Source organism: Salmo salar, chromosome ssa01 (assembly GCF_905237065.1).
Source record: "Salmo salar chromosome ssa01, Ssal_v3.1, whole genome shotgun sequence".
NCBI classification, from domain to species: domain Eukaryota; kingdom Metazoa; phylum Chordata; class Actinopteri; order Salmoniformes; family Salmonidae; genus Salmo; species Salmo salar.
In genome coordinates this window covers 114,892,508-114,905,791 of record NC_059442.1, presented here as the reverse complement: position 1 = coordinate 114,905,791, position 13,284 = coordinate 114,892,508, and the positions used below count along the sequence as shown (strand labels likewise).

The following is a 13,284-nucleotide window of genomic DNA, read 5'->3' as shown; positions in this document are numbered from 1 at the left end:
ACAATGGATTAGTCCACTCAGACAGGCCTCCACAATGGATTAGTCCACTCAGACAGACCTCCACAATGGATCAGTCCACTGAGACAGGCCTCCACAATGGATTAGTCCACTGAGACAGGCCTCCACAATGGATTAGTCCATTCAGACAAGCCTCCAAAATGGATTAGTCCATTCAGACAGGCCTCCACAATGGATTAGTCCATTCAGACAGGCCTCCACAATGGATTAGTCCACTGAGACAGGCCTCCACAATGGATTAGTCCACTGAGACAGACCTCCACAATGGATTAGTCCACTCAGACAGGCCTCCACAATGGATTAGTCCATTCAGACAGGCCTCCACAATGGATTAGTCCACTGAGACTGACCTCCACAATGGATTAGTCCATTCAGCAAGGCCTCCACAATGGATTAGTCCACTCAGACAGGCCTCCACAATGGATTAGTCCACTCAGACAGGCCTCCACAATGGATTAGTCCACTCAGACAGGCCTCCACAATGGATTAGTCCACTGAGACAGACCTCCACAATGGATCAGTCCACTGAGACAGGCCTCCACAATGGATTAGTCCACTGAGACAGGCCTCCACAATGGATTAGTCCATTCAGACAGGCCTCCACAATGGATTAGTCCATTCAGACAGGCCTCCACAATGGATTAGTCCACTGAGACAGGCCTCCACAATGGATTAGTCCACTGAGACAGGCCTCCACAATGGATTAGTCCACTGAGACAGACCTCCACAATGGATTAGTCCATTCAGACAGGCCTCCACAATGGATTAGTCCACTCAGACAGGCCTCCACAATGGATTAGTCCACTGAGACAGACCTCCACAATGGATTAGTCCACTCAGACAGGCCTCCACAATGGATTAGTCCACTCAGACAGGCCTCCACAATGGATTAGTCCACTCAGACAGGCCTCCACAATGGATTAGTCCACTGAGACAGGCCTCCACAATGGATTAGTCCACTCAGACAGGCCTCCACAATGGATCAGTCCACTGAGACAGGCCTCCATAATGGATTAGTCCATTCAGACAGGCCTCCACAATGGATTAGTCCACTGAGACAGGCCTCCACAATGGATTAGTTCACTCAGACAGACCTCCACAATGGATTAGTCCACTCAGACAGGCCTCCACAATGGATTAGTCCACTCAGACAGGCCTCCACAATGGATTAGTCCACTGAGACAGGCCTCCACAATGGATTAGTCCACTCAGACAGGCCTCCACAATGGATCAGTCCACTGAGACAGGCCTCCATAATGGATTAGTCCATTCAGACAGGCCTCCACAATGGATTAGTCCACTGAGACAGGCCTCCACAATGGATTAGTTCACTCAGACAGACCTCCACAATGGATTAGTCCACTCAGACAGGCCTCCACAATGGATTAGTCCATTCAGACAGGCCTCCACAATGGATTAGTCCACTCAGACAGGCCTCCACAATGGATTAGTCCACTCAGACAGGCCTCCACAATGGATTAGTCCACTCAGACAGGCCTCCACAATGGATTAGTCCACTCAGACAGACCTCCACAATGGATTAGTCCACTCAGACAGGCCTCCACAATGGATTAGTCCACTCAGACAGGCCTCCACAATGGATTAGTCCATTCAGACAGGCCTCCACAATGGATTAGTCCATTCAGACAGGTGTCTCGTGTGCCGTAACATTTATATATATATATATATATACAGTGGGGAGAACAACTATTTGATACACTGCCGATTTTGCAGTTTTCCTACTTACAAAGCATGCAGAGGTCTGTAATTTTTTTTAAATCCAGAAAATCACATTGTATGATTTTTAAGTAAATCATTAGCATTTTATTGCATGACATAAGTATTTGATACATCAGAAAAGCAGAACTTAGTATTTGGTACAGAAACCTTTGTTTGCAATTACAGAGATAATACGTTTCCTGTAGGTCTTGACCAGGTTTGCACACACTGCAGCAAGGATTTTGGCCCACTCCTCCATACAAACCTTCTCCAGATCCTTCAGGTTTCGTGGGTTGTTGCTGGGCAATACGGACTTTCAGCTCCCTCCAAAGATTTTCTATTGGGTTCAGGTCTGGAGACTGGCTAGGCCACTCCAGGACCTTGAGATGCTTCTTACGGAGCCACTCCTTAGTTGCCCTGGCTGTGTGTTTTGGGTCGTTGTCATGCTGGAAGACCCAGCCACAACCCATCTTCAATGCTCTGACTGAGGAAAGGAGGTTGTTGGCCAAGATCTTGCGATACATGGCCCCATCCATCCTCCCCTCAATACGGTGCAGTCGTCCTGTCCCCTTTGCAGAAAGGCATCCCCAAAGAATGATGTTTCCACCTCCATGCTTCACGGTTGGGATGGTGTTCTTGGGGTTGTACTCATACTTCTTCTTCCTCCAAACACGGCAAGTGGAGTTTAGACCAAAAGCTCTATTTTTGTCTCATCAGACCACATGACCTTCTCCCATTCCTCCTCTGGATCATCCAGATGGTCATTGGCAAACTTCAGACGGGCCTGGACATGCGCTGGCTTGAGCAGGGGGACCTTGCGTGCGCTGCATGATTTTAATCCATGACGGCATAGTGTATTACTAATGGTTTTCTTTGAGACTGTGTTCCCAGCTCTCTTCAGGTCATTGACCAGGTCCTGCCGTGTAGTTCTGGGCTGATCCCTCACCTTCCTCATGATCATTGATGCCCCACGAGGTGAGATCTTGCATGGAGCCCCAGACCGAGGGTGATTGACCGTCATCTTGAACTTCTTCCATTTTCTAATAATTGCACCAACAGTTGTTGCCTTCTCACCAAGCTGCTTGCCTATTGTCCTGTAGCCCATCCCAGCCTTGTGCAGGTCTACAATTTTATCCCTGATGTCCTTACACAACTCTCTGGTCTTGGCCATTGTGGAGAGGTTGGAGTCTGTTTGATTGAGTGTGTGGACAGGTGTTCAAACAGGTGCAGTTAATACAGGTAATGAGTGGAGAACAGGAGGGCTTCTTAAAGAAAAACTAACAGGTCTGTGAGAGCCGGAATTCTTACTGGTTGGTAGGCGATCAAATACTTATGTCATGCAATAAAATGCAAATGAATTACTTAAAAATCATACAATGTGATTTTCTGGATTTTTGTTTTAGATTCCGTCTCTCACAGTTGAAGTGTACCTATGATAAAAACTACAGACCACTACATGCTTTGTAAGTAGGAAACACTGCCGATTATGCAGGTTATCAAATACTTGTTCTTCCCACTGTATATATATGTGTGTGTGTGTGTGTGTGTGTGTGTGTGTGTGTGTGTATATATGCATGTATGTATATATGTATGTATGTATGTATGTATGTATGTATGTATGTATGTATGCATGTATGTGTATATATATATATGTATGTATGTATGTATGTATGCATGTATGTGTATATATATATATATGTATGTATGTATGTATGTATGTATGTATGCATGTATGTATGTATGTATGTTATATATATATATATATATATATATATATATATATATATATATATATATATATATGTATATATATATATATATTTGCTACTGCTGGACTGTAGATATCTGGGTCGACCAACAGCCTATCAACCAAACGGGGTCAGCCCTAGCTTGCTTGAGTCTGTGTGGGCATGTGGGCACCTCTTTAGTTCTCACTGGAGACAGACCAGAGGAGTTAGAAGCACACAGAGGGTTGAGACTGTATAGAGGTACTCATCAAGTTCCTGGCAAACTTACAAGTCAATACCTCTAGTCTGCACTCCGGACATAACTTTTCCATTAGTGCCCCATTGATGTCTTGTTTCTGCCTTGTTTACTGCAAAAACAGGTACACTACGTTCTCAAATCATTTTTACATTTAATTGTAGACTAATTGTTGTTCAGAGGTCTCGCTCCCTTTTTCGGTGAGGAAGTGTTATACACACATTACTCTGCACTTGAACATATCAACAGAGAGAGATGTGGAGAATAGATTATATGGCTTTCTTCCCAAATGGCTCCCTATTCCCTATGGGCTCTGGTCTGAAGTAGTGTACTATATAGGGAATAGGGTGCCATCTGGTCTATAGTAGTGCACTATAAAGGGAATAGGGTGCCATCTGGTCTATAGTAGTGCACTATATAGGGAATAGGGTGCCATCTGGTCTATAGTAGTGCACTATATAGGGCATAGGGTGCCATCTGGTCTATAGTAGTGCACTATATAGGGAATAGTGTGGGCCCTGGTCAATAGTAGTGCACTATATAGGGAATAGGGTGCCATTTGGATTTAATTTGCCATCATGGATTTTTACCTCCATTACCAGCCCCCGGTGGCCAAAGCAGCAATTACATTGTTTTGGAACGAGGCTAAAAGGGGCAATACGTAGTTGAAACATTAACAGCGTACCTGCCCGCCTCTGTTTTGGTAAAAAGCTAAGGGACGGACATGGAGAAATGTAGACACACTCAAATTCACAGACAGAGATATGGAACGACTGACAACCCAAATGATAGTTTTAACCATGTTTTGAGTCTATACAGTGTTTTGTTTACGATGTTTATAAATATTGCAGTAAAAACAAGCTGATATTTGGGTTCTGATGGAGAGTGACAGTTGAACTGAACTCATGAGGGATTCATCAATTATATTCTTCAACAATCAATGGATAGTTATCATTCAATTATGGATGGATTTAGCAACTGCAGATTGGCCTTTAAGGATCATTCAAATATGTCCACCAGTATATTCATGTAATGAGGGATTCATCAATTATATTCTTCAACAATCAATGGATATTTATCATTCAATTATGGATGGATTTAGCAACTGCAGATTGGCCTTTAAGGATCATTCAAATATGTCCACCAGTATATTCATGTAATGAGGGATTAATCTGCTTTATTCCCTTAGGCAATATTATAATCTAATCTGTGCTAGATTCATCTGTTTTATTACCTTGGGGAATCATCTCTAATCTGTGATAGATTAATCTGTTTTATTACCTTGGTGAATCATCTCTAATCTGTGAAAGATTAATCTGTTTTATTACCTTGGTGAATCATCTCTAATCTGTGATAGATTAATCTGTTTTATTACCTTGGTGAATCATATCTAATCTGTGATAGATTAATCTGTTTTATTACCTTGGTGAATCATCTCTAATCTGTGATAGATTAATCTGTTTTATTACCTTGGTGAATCATCTCTAATCTGTAATAGGTTAATCTGTTTTATTACCTTGGGGAATCATCTCTAATCTGTGATAGATTAATCTGTTTTATTACCTTGGGGAATCATATCTAATCTGTGATAGATTAATCTGTTTTATTACCTTGGGGAATCATATCTAATCTGTGCTAGATTAATCTGTTTTATTACTTTGGGTAATCATATCTAATCTGTGCTAGATTAATCTGTTTTATTACCTTGGGGAATCATCTCTAATCTGTGCTAGATTAATCTGCTCTATTCCCATGGGGAATAATCTACTCTACACTGTTCTGTTGTAGCACAGCAATTTAGAAAGAGAGACAGCTGGGCTATTACTATTTATTTAAGGAGTTCCCTCTTTCGTTTCCTCCTCCTGTTTTCTCCCTCTGTACCCCCCCTCTCTTCCTTAATCTGCCCCTGCTATCAAGTAATTGGATCCTTTGTTCAGCGGTTAGGAAAGGAAGGAATGGAATGAGAAGCCTCCTCCTTTCTAATCAAGCCTAGTCTAATTGTTCTCCGTTCTCAGGCTGTAGTGATGGGAGACCAGGGGAGGTACATCTGACCCGTATAAAGTGTTATCTCTCCAGGCTTGTGAAAATAGGGGTGGCAGGTAGCCAAGTGGTTAGAGGCAGGTAGCCTAGTGGTTAGAGGCAGGTAGCCTAGTGGTTAGAGGCGGGTAGCCTAGTGGTTAGAGGTGGGTAGCCTAGTGGTTAGAGGCGGGTAGCCTAGTGGTTAGAGGCGGGTAGCCTAGTGGTTAGAGGCGGGTAGCCTAGTGGTTAGAGGCAGGGAGCCTAGTGGTTAGAGGCAGGTAGCCTAGTGGTTAGAGGCAGGGAGCCTAGTGGTTAGAGGCAGGTAGCCAAGTGGTTAGAGGCAGGTAGACTAGTGGTTAGAGGCAGGTAGACTAGTGGTTAGAGGCGGGTAGCCTAGTGGTTAGAGCAGGTAGCCTAGTGGTTAGAGGCAGGTAGCCTAGTGGTTAGAGGCAGGTAGCCTAGTGGTTAGAGCAGGTAGCCTAGTGGTTAGAGGCGGGTAGACTAGTGGTTAGAGGCGGGTAGCCTAGTGGTTAGAGCAGGTAGCCTAGTGGTTAGAGGCGGGTAGCCTAGTGGTTAGAGGCAGGTAGCCTAGTGGTTAGAGGCAGGTAGCCTAGTGGTTAGAGGCAGGTAGCCTAGTGGTTAGAGGCGGGTAGCCTAGTGGTTAGAGGCGGGTAGCCTAGTGGTTAGAGGCGGGTAGCCTAGTGGTTAGAGCAGGTAGCCTAGTGGTTAGAGGCGGGTAGCCTAGTGGTTAGAGGCGGGTAGCCTAGTGGTTAGAGGCGGGTAGCCTAGTGGTTAGAGGCGGGTAGCCTAGTGGTTAGAGCAGGTAGCCTAGTGGTTAGAGGCGGGTAGCCTAGTGGTTAGAGGCGGGTAGCCTAGTGGTTAGAGCGTTGGGCCAGTAACCGAAAGGTTGAAAGATCGAATCCCAGAGCTGACAGTAACAAAATCTGTCGTTCTGCCCCTGAACAAGACAGTTAACCCCACTGTTCCCCGGTAGGTCATCATTGTAAATAAGAATTAGTTCTTATCTGACTTGCCTAGTTAAATAAAGGTTAAATTAAAAATCAAATTAAAAATGTCTAAAATGAAGCTCTGCCTCTGAAGTTGCCTCATGACATGTTCTCTCTTGACTGTTATGATCTCTGAATATTAATATTCTGGAATATGTCCCAAATGGCACCCTATTCCCTACACGGTGCACTACTTTTGACCGGCGTCCCATAGGGTTCTGGTCAAATGTAGTGCACTACATAGGGAAGGAGGGTGCCATTTGGGACTTAATCATGTCAACAACAAAAAAAACAGTAGTTCATGTATTTAATTCAGAGAACAATATATTTATGAAGGATGTATTTGTGTCACCAGAAAGGTGAAGTGTGTTCATTCTGACCTGTACTAAGTGGTTAAATGTTGACTGGTGACAGACCGTGTCTCTGAGGTCAGGCTACACTCCAGCCAGCTGTAACATCATGTCTGTCTGAACGTTTATCCTCAACACTTCATCATGCTAATGTCTTCTCATGCATATTGTGTTGATTCAGTTTCACCTTTAATTAACTTTTCTTTTTTCAAGCTGTGTTTGAGATGTCAGCATTTATACGAGGGGGAGGGGGGACTTCTCTAAGAAAAAACACTTGTGGAATTTCCCAAATGTATTGTGATTATTGAACGTTGGTTTCTAGGTATTGGTTTACCGTTGTATAGTTGTAGATCAGGTAAGTTAGTTGGTGCAGCCAATCAAATGAATGGGTTGATAATACAGTAGTTATTCATGAACACCTTCGTTCAGACTGTTAATCCTCCTCCAGTCTAACACATTGCAGTCCCTCTTGTGAGACATCTTCAGTCAGCCTTGTAGTCTCTATAACCCTTCCCTCTTGTAGTCTCCACTCCTCTTCCCTCTTGTAGTCTCTATAACCCTTCCCTCTAGTAAGACATCTTCAGTCAGCCTTGTAGTCTCCACACCCCTTCCCTCTTGTAGTCTCCACACCCCTTCCCTCTTGTAGTCTCCACACCCCTTCCCTCTTGTAGTCTCCATAACCCTTCCCTCTTGTAGTCTCCACACCCCTTCCCTCTTGTAGTCTCCACACCCCTTCCCTCTTGTAGTCTCTATAACCCTTCCCTCGTGTAGTCTCTATAACCCTTCCCTCTTGTAGTCTCTATAACCCTTCCCTCTTGTAGTCGTTATAAACCTTCCTTCTTGTAGTCTCCACACCCCTTCCCTCTTGTAGTCTCCATAACCCTTCCCTCTTGTAGTCTCCACACCCCTTCCCTCTTGTAGTCTCCATAACCCTTCCCTCTTGTAGTCTCCACACCCCTTCCCTCTTCTAGTCTCCACACCCCTTCCCTCTTGTAGTCTCCACACCCCCTTCCCTCTTCTAGTCTCCACACCCTTCCCTCTTGTAGTCTCACACTTTCCCTCTTCTAGTCTCCACACCCCTTCCCTCTTGTAGTCTCCACACCCCTTCCCTCTTGTAGTCTCCACACCCCTTCCCTCTTGTAGTCTCTATAACCATTCCCTCTTGCAGTCTCTATAACTCTTCCCTCAGAGAGAGAGAGATGTTCATTTTTCACTCCACTTTATCCTTTGTCCAATCCATCTCTCTCTTGACCCCTCCCGGACACTTCAACACCAATCATTTTTATCACACTGTGCCAATATCTCAAACACTCTACTCTAACTCTTCTCTCAGTCCAGTTATCCTTCAATGTCTGAGACTGGCTGGGCCTCTCTCCCTGTCTCAGCTCAGGCTTCTGGCTGGGCCTCTCTCCCTGTCTCAGCTCAGGCTTCTGGCTGGGCCTCTCTCCCTGTCTCAGCTCAGGCTTCTGGCTGGGCCTCTCTCCCTGTCTCAGCTCAGGCTTCTGGTTGGGCCTTTCTCCCTGTCTCAGCTCAGGCTTCTGGCTGGGCCTCTCTCCCTCTCTCGCCCTTCTGGCTGGGCCTCTCTCCCTGTCTCAGCTCAGGCTTCTGGCTGGGCCTCTCTCCCTCTCTCGCCCTTCTGGCTGGGCCTCTCTCCCTGTCTCAGCTCAGGCTTCTGGCTGGGCCTCTCTCCCTGTCTCAGCTCAGGCTTCTGGCTGGGCCTCTCTCCCTGTCTCAGCTCAGGCTTCTGGCTGGGCCTCTCTCCCTGTCTCAGCTCAGGCTTCTGGTTGGGCCTTTCTCCCTGTCTCAGCTCAGGCTTCTGGCTGGGCCTCTCTCCCTCTCTCGCCCTTCTGGCTGGGCCTCTCTCCCTGTCTCAGCTCAGGCTTCTGGCTGGGCCTCTCTCCCTGTCTCAGCTCAGGCTTCTGGCTGGGCCTCTCTCCCTGTCTCAGCTCAGGCTTCTGGCTGGGCCTCTCTCCCCGTCTCAGCTCAGGCTTCTGGCTGGGCCTCTCTCCCCGTCTCAGCTCAGGCTTCTGACTGGGCCTCTCTCCCTGTCTCAGCTCAGGCTTCTGACTGGGCCTCTCTCCCTGTCTCAGCCCAGCCTGGCTGTAGGACCCATTCCAGGCCTGTCTATCAGTCTCAGCCCAGCCAGCCTGGCTGTAGGACCCATTCCAGGCCTGTCTCCCAGTCTCAGCCCAGCCTGGCTGTAGGACCCATTCCAGGACTGCCTCCCAGTCTCAGCCCAGCCTGGCTGTAGGACCCATTCCAGGCCTGTCTATCAGTCTCAGCCCAGCCAGCCTGGCTGTAGGACCCATTCCAGGCCTGTCTCCCAGTCTCAGCCCAGCCTGGCTGTAGGTCCCATTCCAGGCCTGTCTCCCAGTCTCAGCCCAGCCTGCTATAGGACCCATTCCAGGCCTGTCTCCCAGTCTCAGCCCAGCCTGGCTGTAGGACCCATTCCAGGCCTGTCTCCCAGTCTCAGCCCAGCCTGCTATAGGACCCATTCCAGGCCTGTCTCCCAGTCTCAGCCCAGCCTGGCTGTAGGACCCATTCCAGGCCTGTCTCCCAGTCTCAGCCCAGCCTGGCTGTAGGACCCATTCCAGGCCTGTCTCCCAGTCTCAGCCCAGCCAGCCTGGCTGTAGGACCCATTCCAGGCCTGCCTCCCAGTCTCAGCCCAGCCTGGCTGTAGGACCCATTCCAGGCCTGTCTCCCAGTCTCAGCCCAGCCAGCCTGGCTGTAGGACCCATTCCAGGCCCGTCTCCCAGTCTCAGCTCAACAGGGCTATTAGCTAGCCCAGCCTGGCTGTAGGACCCATTCCAGGCCTGTCTCCCAGTCTCAGCCCAGCCTGGCTGTAGGACCCATTCCAGGCCCGTTTCCCAGTCTCAGCTCAACAGGGCTATTAGCTAGCCCAGCCTGGCTGGCTATAGGACCCATTCCAGGCCCGTCTCCCAGTCTCAGCCCAGCCTGGCTGTAGGACCCATTCCAGGCCCGTCTCCCAGTCTCAGCCCAGCCTGGCTGTAGGACCCATTCCAGGCCCGTCTCCCAGTCTCAGCTCAACAGGGCTATTAGCTTGCCCAGCTTTGACTCTGACTTGATAATTGAGCTCATTTTCCTCCTCTCCATCTGCTCCTTCTGCTTCTCAAGACAAACAACAATCATTGAGCTTTTGCTTTTACTGGACTCTAATTACAGTATGAACTATGTGTTTTGTATTGTGTATTGAATGTTTCCCTCTCCCCCTCTCTCTCTTTCCCTCTCTACCCCATCTCTCTCTCTCCCCCCTCTCTGTATCTCTCTCTCCATCTCTCCCCCCTCGCTCTCTCTCTCTCTTTCCCTCTGTACCCCATCTCTCTCTCTCCCCCCTCTCTGTATCTCTCTCTCCATCTCTCCCCCCTCTCTCTCTCTCTCTCTCTTTCTCTCTCTCTCCATCTCTCCTCTCCCCCCTCTCTCTCGCTCTCCATCTCTCCTCTCCCTCCACCCTCTCTCACTCTCTCTCTCTCCTCTCTCTCCCTCTCCTCTCCCTCCCCCTCTCTCGCTCTCTCTCTCCTCTCCCTCCCCCTCTCTATCTCTCGCTCTCTCCCTCCATCTCTCTCCCCCTCTCTATCTCTCCCTCCATCTCTCTCTCCCTCTCTCACTCGCTCTCTCTCTCCATCTCTCTCTCTCCCCCCCTCTCTCTCTCTCCATCTCCCCCTCTCTCCATCTCTCCCCCCCTCTCTCAATCCATCTCCCCCCTCTCTGTACAGGGCAGCTTCGTGGCCAGCATGACTGCTACTCTGAGACAGATGGACGACTACCACTACACTCACCTGATCAACACCTTCGGCAAGATGAGGACCGACGTTGTGGTGAGTTCAACGCCTCACTTCCTGACTATACCTAGTCAATCAGCCAATCAGACTGCACTGTTTTGTTATGTTTATCCTTTGTGGTGAAGCTCCCATTTCTGTTATAGAGATATAGGCTATAGAATGACCATCCCCTTGTAAAGTCCATGTCAATCTAGGCTAGTTGTATGGCCTCTCTGCCTGACCATGCCAATTCAAGAAGCCCATTCAGCCTGTTCTACTTGTCAAGATCTCCTGTCATCACTATTCTATCACAATCCTACTAGATCTGAATCATTATCACAATCCTACTAGATCTGAATCATTATGACAATCCTACTAGATCTGGATCATTATCACAATCCTACTAGATCTGAATCATTATCACAATCCTACTAGATCTGAATCATTATCACAATCCTACTAGATGTGAATCATTGTCACAATCCTACTAGATGTGAATCATTATCACAATCCTACTAGATCTGAATCATTATCACAATCCTACTAGATCTGAATCATGTATCACAATCCTACTAGATCTGAATCATTATCACAATCCTACTAGATCTGAATCATTATCACAATCCTACTAGATCTGAATCATTATCACAATCCTACTAGATCTGAATCATGTATCACAATCCTACTAGATCTGAATCATTATCACAATCCTACTAGATCTGAATCATTATCACAATCCTACTAGATCTGAATCATTATCACAATCCTACTAGATCTGAATCATTATCACAATCCTACTAGATCTGAATCATGTATCACAATGTCAACCTGTTCAGTCTCCGTTATCGAAGTGGGGATACCACAATATCACACTTTCATTTTATGTTGTTACAGTGGGTTGAAAAAGTATTTGATCCCCTGCTGATTTTGTATGTTTGCATTTTAATGAGGGAAATAAGTATTTGACCCCTCTGCAAAACATGACTGTTCCCTGGTTGTGTTCCCTGTGATTACCCCCTGTTTATTTGTCTGTTCCCTGGTTGTGTTCCCTGTGATTACCCCCTGTTTGTCTGTTCCCTGTGATTACCCCCTGTTTATCTGTCTGTTCCCTGGTTGTGTTCCCTGTGAACACCCCCTGTTTGTCTGTTCCCTGGTTGTGTTCCCTGTGATTACCCCCTGTTTGTCTGTTCCCTGGTTGTGTTCCCTGTGATTACCCCCTGTTTATCTGTCTGTTCCCTGGTTGTGTTCCCTGTGATTACCCCCTGTTTGTCTGTTCCCTGGTTGTGTTCCCTGTGATTACCCCCTGTTTATCTGTCTGTTCCCTGGTTGTGTTCCCTGTGATTACCCCCTGTTTGTCTGTTCCCTGTGATTACCCCCTGTTTATCTGTCTGTTCCCTGGTTGTGTTCCCTGTGATTACCCCCTGTTTGTCTGTTCCCTGGTTGTGTTCCCTGTGATTACCCCCTGTTTATCTGTCTGTTCCCTGGTTGTGTTCCCTGTGATTACCATGTTTATCTGTCCTTTCCCTGGTTGTGTACCTTGTGATTACCCCCTGTTTATCTGTCCGTTCCCTGGTTGTGTTCCCTGTGATTACCCCTGTTTATCTGTCTGTTCCCTGGTTGTGTACCTTGTGATTACCCCCTGTTTATCTGTCCGTTCCCTGGTTGTGTTCCCTGTGATTACCCCATGTTTATCTGTCCGTTCCCTGGTTGTGTTCCCTTGTGATTACCCCCTGTTTATCTGTCTGTTCCCTGGTTGTGTTTCCTGTGATTACCCCTGTTTATCTGTCCGTTCCCTGGTTGTGTACCTTGTGATTACCCCCTGTTTATCTGTCCGTTCCCTGGTTGTGTTCCCTGTGATTACCATGTTTATCTGTCCGTTCCCTGGTTGTGTACCTTGTGATTACCCCCTGTTTATCTGTCTGTTCCCTGGTTGTGTTTCCTGTGATTCCCTGTTTATCTATATGTTCCCTGGTTGTGTTTCCTGTGATTACCCCCTGTTTATCTGTCTGTTCCCTGGTTGTGTTCCCTGTGTCCTCATTGTTCCGTATTGTGTTTGTTATGTGTTCCTGTCCGTCAGTTAATAAACCTTCACCTCTCCGTAACTTCTTCTCATCTCCTACGTCGCTCCCGTAACAATATGTGACAAAATATACAGAGCCTGTCTCCAGGACTCTGCTTCAGTCCCTGGTACGGCAAGAAATCACGTTGATTAAGACAGGCCTTTCTCTGAGATTTATAGTGAGTGAAGGTGACTTGGACCACAGCAACATCTCACATCCCTACTGGGTCAACTGGTACCAGACAGAGAACCAGCAACATCTCACATCCCTACTCGGTTGACTGGTACCAGACACAGAACCAGCCACATCTCACATCCCTACTGGGTCAACTGGTACCAGACACAGAACC

The 13,284-nt window shown here is 47.1% G+C and overlaps 1 protein-coding gene across 7 annotated transcripts in view; it reads left to right on the top strand.

Annotated features, from left to right (window-relative positions):
* Nucleotides 1-13,284, top strand: part of LOC106591860 (dedicator of cytokinesis protein 1) — a 723,705-nt gene that overhangs the window by 294,080 nt on the left and 416,341 nt on the right. For all 7 annotated transcript variants that reach the window (XM_045687698.1, XM_045687691.1, XM_045687686.1 and 4 more), the window contains exon 28: nt 10,831-10,932. In XM_045687698.1, the coding sequence (XP_045543654.1) occupies nt 10,831-10,932 (102 nt within the window). The remainder of the gene's footprint in view (nt 1-10,830; nt 10,933-13,284) is intronic.